Here is a 2456-nt window from a genome sequence, read left to right as displayed (position 1 = left end):
CACCCCCCCGCTTTGCCCCTTTTTGCTGACCTTTCCCACGAAAAGTACATAAATCCCAGTTATGTTTTTGTGTGCCTTATAGTCCTAGGCGACATAGAAAAGTAATCAGAATCGTCCGAAGAAATCATGATATTTTTGAACCATTTGAAGGACGACAACTGTCTTCATATTGAAGACTTCTTTTTGTTTTCCGGAATCCAGTGGACGTGGACGAGTGAGTTGAGAGGAAAAGGAGTGGGATAGACTTCGCTCTGCTCTATCCCAGCGAACAAGTCAGCCAGGCGAATCGTCATGGCAACATAAGTCGCGTTGAGGTAGGCCCATTCCCATGCCCAATGTGTTGCCTACCGGAAAAGCGGGGTTCTGTCTGACTATGATGGACTATTCAATCTATGCGCGGAAAGCGGCTGACTCGCCCGATGTGAAAAACAGAACGCTTTACCGGTGAAGTATTTTCATTTTGTTTGCAATCGTGGTACAAGCAGAGACTAGACAGAAGTGTTGGGTTTCTAACATCCTTACCGCAGTCGATAATTGGCCGTGGAAGCGCTACAATTGGAAATACGCCGAACAGGTCGATGATGCAGAGAGTGGCAAACACAAGGCTCAGCCCTCCCCCCGGGCCACCCCCTTGGCCACCCAGGGGGGTCTGCCGGGAGCCCAGCAAGGGGTGCTTCTCCATGCTTTTCGAGGAGCCATTGCTGATAGCAGAACCGTTCCCCGAAACTCGAGTCCTGCAGAAAGAGAAGGCGTGTTGTTGAGGGTAAGGTTTGCGGACTCCTTAAACAGCTGCTCAGACGAATAGTTGCAGTTGCAAGGGTGCTAAGGAAATTTTAAGTGCAATAAAAGCCACGCGCCGTCCCCGAAAAATTAAAACGTTACGAACTTTTGATTTCCCAAGTAGGAAAGCGAACTTAGCTTCTTCTCTAGGGCGCCACTATTTCATGACTATACGCATAAAGTCAGCCAGATTTTACAAACCAGAGAAAAAATGAAAGAGTAGATTTTTACAAACCATAGCCGTAGATTCATCTACCTATACCCCGTGGGATTATAGTCTGGAATTTCCCTTCTAATTTTATCATCCGTATCGAGATTTGACTGTGTTTTAATGTATAACTGATCTATACCTTTCTTAAAAATGAATAGGTATGACCAACGGTCACAAAATATTTCATGTGTACACCATTTTCAGTTTCCAGGGCCTACCGCAGCAGATAAAAACTTGCTAGCTTGCCCAAGGGGTGTTGTTAGCGAAGAGGTGATATGGTGAAACAATGAAAGACTAGAACCCGTCCAGTAAATGTACAGCACGTACAGCAGGCCCAACTGCTGCCGCCGCCTTTCCGCTCTTGGCCTCGCACATGAGCATCGCCCCTTTCGGGTGGAAATGCGGGGAGGCTTGTGCGTAGGAAGTATACTCGGACACGGGTGCCCATTGCCCTCCCCTCCCGTTACTCTTGCTCTCCCACAACCTCTCCCACACCGCTGCCGCCTCCACCTCCCGCTGCTTCCCCCTTTCCCTGATCGTGATTGGTCGATGCGGTTCGCACGAACCTCGTATCGCTTTACACCCCCGCGCGCCCCATGCCCTTCACGGCGGGGGCGCTTGCGTAACTCCTTGGGGGCCGCCCTTAAATGCCGTGCCTCCTCTCAGACTCGGACGGTCGGTCTTCCTCACCCCCGCCCTATACTATTGCCCCAGCAAGAGCAATCAACCCTCTAAAGGCTAGAGCAGGACAAAAATCCCTACTCATGGCAGAACATCACACTCTGGCCCTTCCCTTGAAATAGTGGGAAAGTCCTTCACTTCGAGCGTATTCAGGACAACCATGTCCTACTCTTCTATGTTTAGCATTTTTTTAAAGACTAAATCGTAGTGCGGAGAAGAGAAAAGCGCATCACCTAGCACTGCCATCCCTGTCCTCACCTGATCGACACATGTTCCGGGGAGGAGTCTGAGGACATCATCGCGCCGCTTCCATGGCTACGCTGCAGGTCTGGTGGCGGCCGATCCGTCTGCACCTCGCGGTAGTGTGCCGGGGGCGGGTGGCGGGCACAGGAGGGTCGTGGTGAGGTCCGAAGCCCCGGCACGTTTGCACAACACTGTCACTCACCCGCGTTGGGCTGGGGCCGGCGGGGCAGTGCGTCCTGCGCTCCCCCGTCCGGCAGGCTGGCCCGCGCCGCCCCACCGCGCCGAGCTGGGGAGGGGAAGGCCCCTGGTGTGTACAAAAGGACCGAAGTTACCTTCCTCCTTGCCAAAACGAACGAAGGCGATTTCCTGGTCGACCTTGGCTACAGCAGCACATTTTTGATGTCGCTGGAACAGCGCCGCCCAAGGTTAGCGATATTAGCCTAGGCTAGGCGCACCGTGGCTCCACTGGCTCCACACTGGTTATCCTATTGTCTAGGTCGTTGTGCCGGAGCCGACCTCAGGAGGCTCGCTGGACAAACTT

At 52.7% G+C, this 2456-nt stretch overlaps 2 protein-coding genes across 2 annotated transcripts in view; one reads left to right on the top strand and one right to left on the bottom strand.

The window, feature by feature from the left end:
• Positions 1-2137, bottom strand: part of LOC113212783 (uncharacterized) — a 9257-nt gene extending 7120 nt beyond the window's left edge. The window contains exons 1-2 of the mRNA XM_026431605.2: positions 1931-2137; positions 523-734 (exon numbers count right to left, since the gene is read on the bottom strand). Of these exons, the coding sequence (XP_026287390.1) occupies positions 523-734; positions 1931-1971 (253 nt within the window). The 5' untranslated portion in view covers positions 1972-2137. The remainder of the gene's footprint in view (positions 1-522; positions 735-1930) is intronic.
• A 6-nt stretch (positions 2138-2143) lies between these two features.
• The window catches only part of LOC113212691 (larval cuticle protein 1-like), a 218453-nt gene continuing 218140 nt past the window's right edge, over positions 2144-2456 (top strand). The window contains exon 1 of the mRNA XM_052277361.1: positions 2144-2340. The gene's annotated coding sequence lies outside the window, so the exon portion shown is untranslated. The remainder of the gene's footprint in view (positions 2341-2456) is intronic.

Source organism: Frankliniella occidentalis, unplaced genomic scaffold, assembly GCF_000697945.3.
Source record: "Frankliniella occidentalis isolate FOCC.00 unplaced genomic scaffold, Focc_3.1 Scaffold10, whole genome shotgun sequence".
Classification (NCBI taxonomy): domain Eukaryota; kingdom Metazoa; phylum Arthropoda; class Insecta; order Thysanoptera; family Thripidae; genus Frankliniella; species Frankliniella occidentalis.
This window is presented reverse-complemented; position numbering and strand designations above follow the sequence as displayed.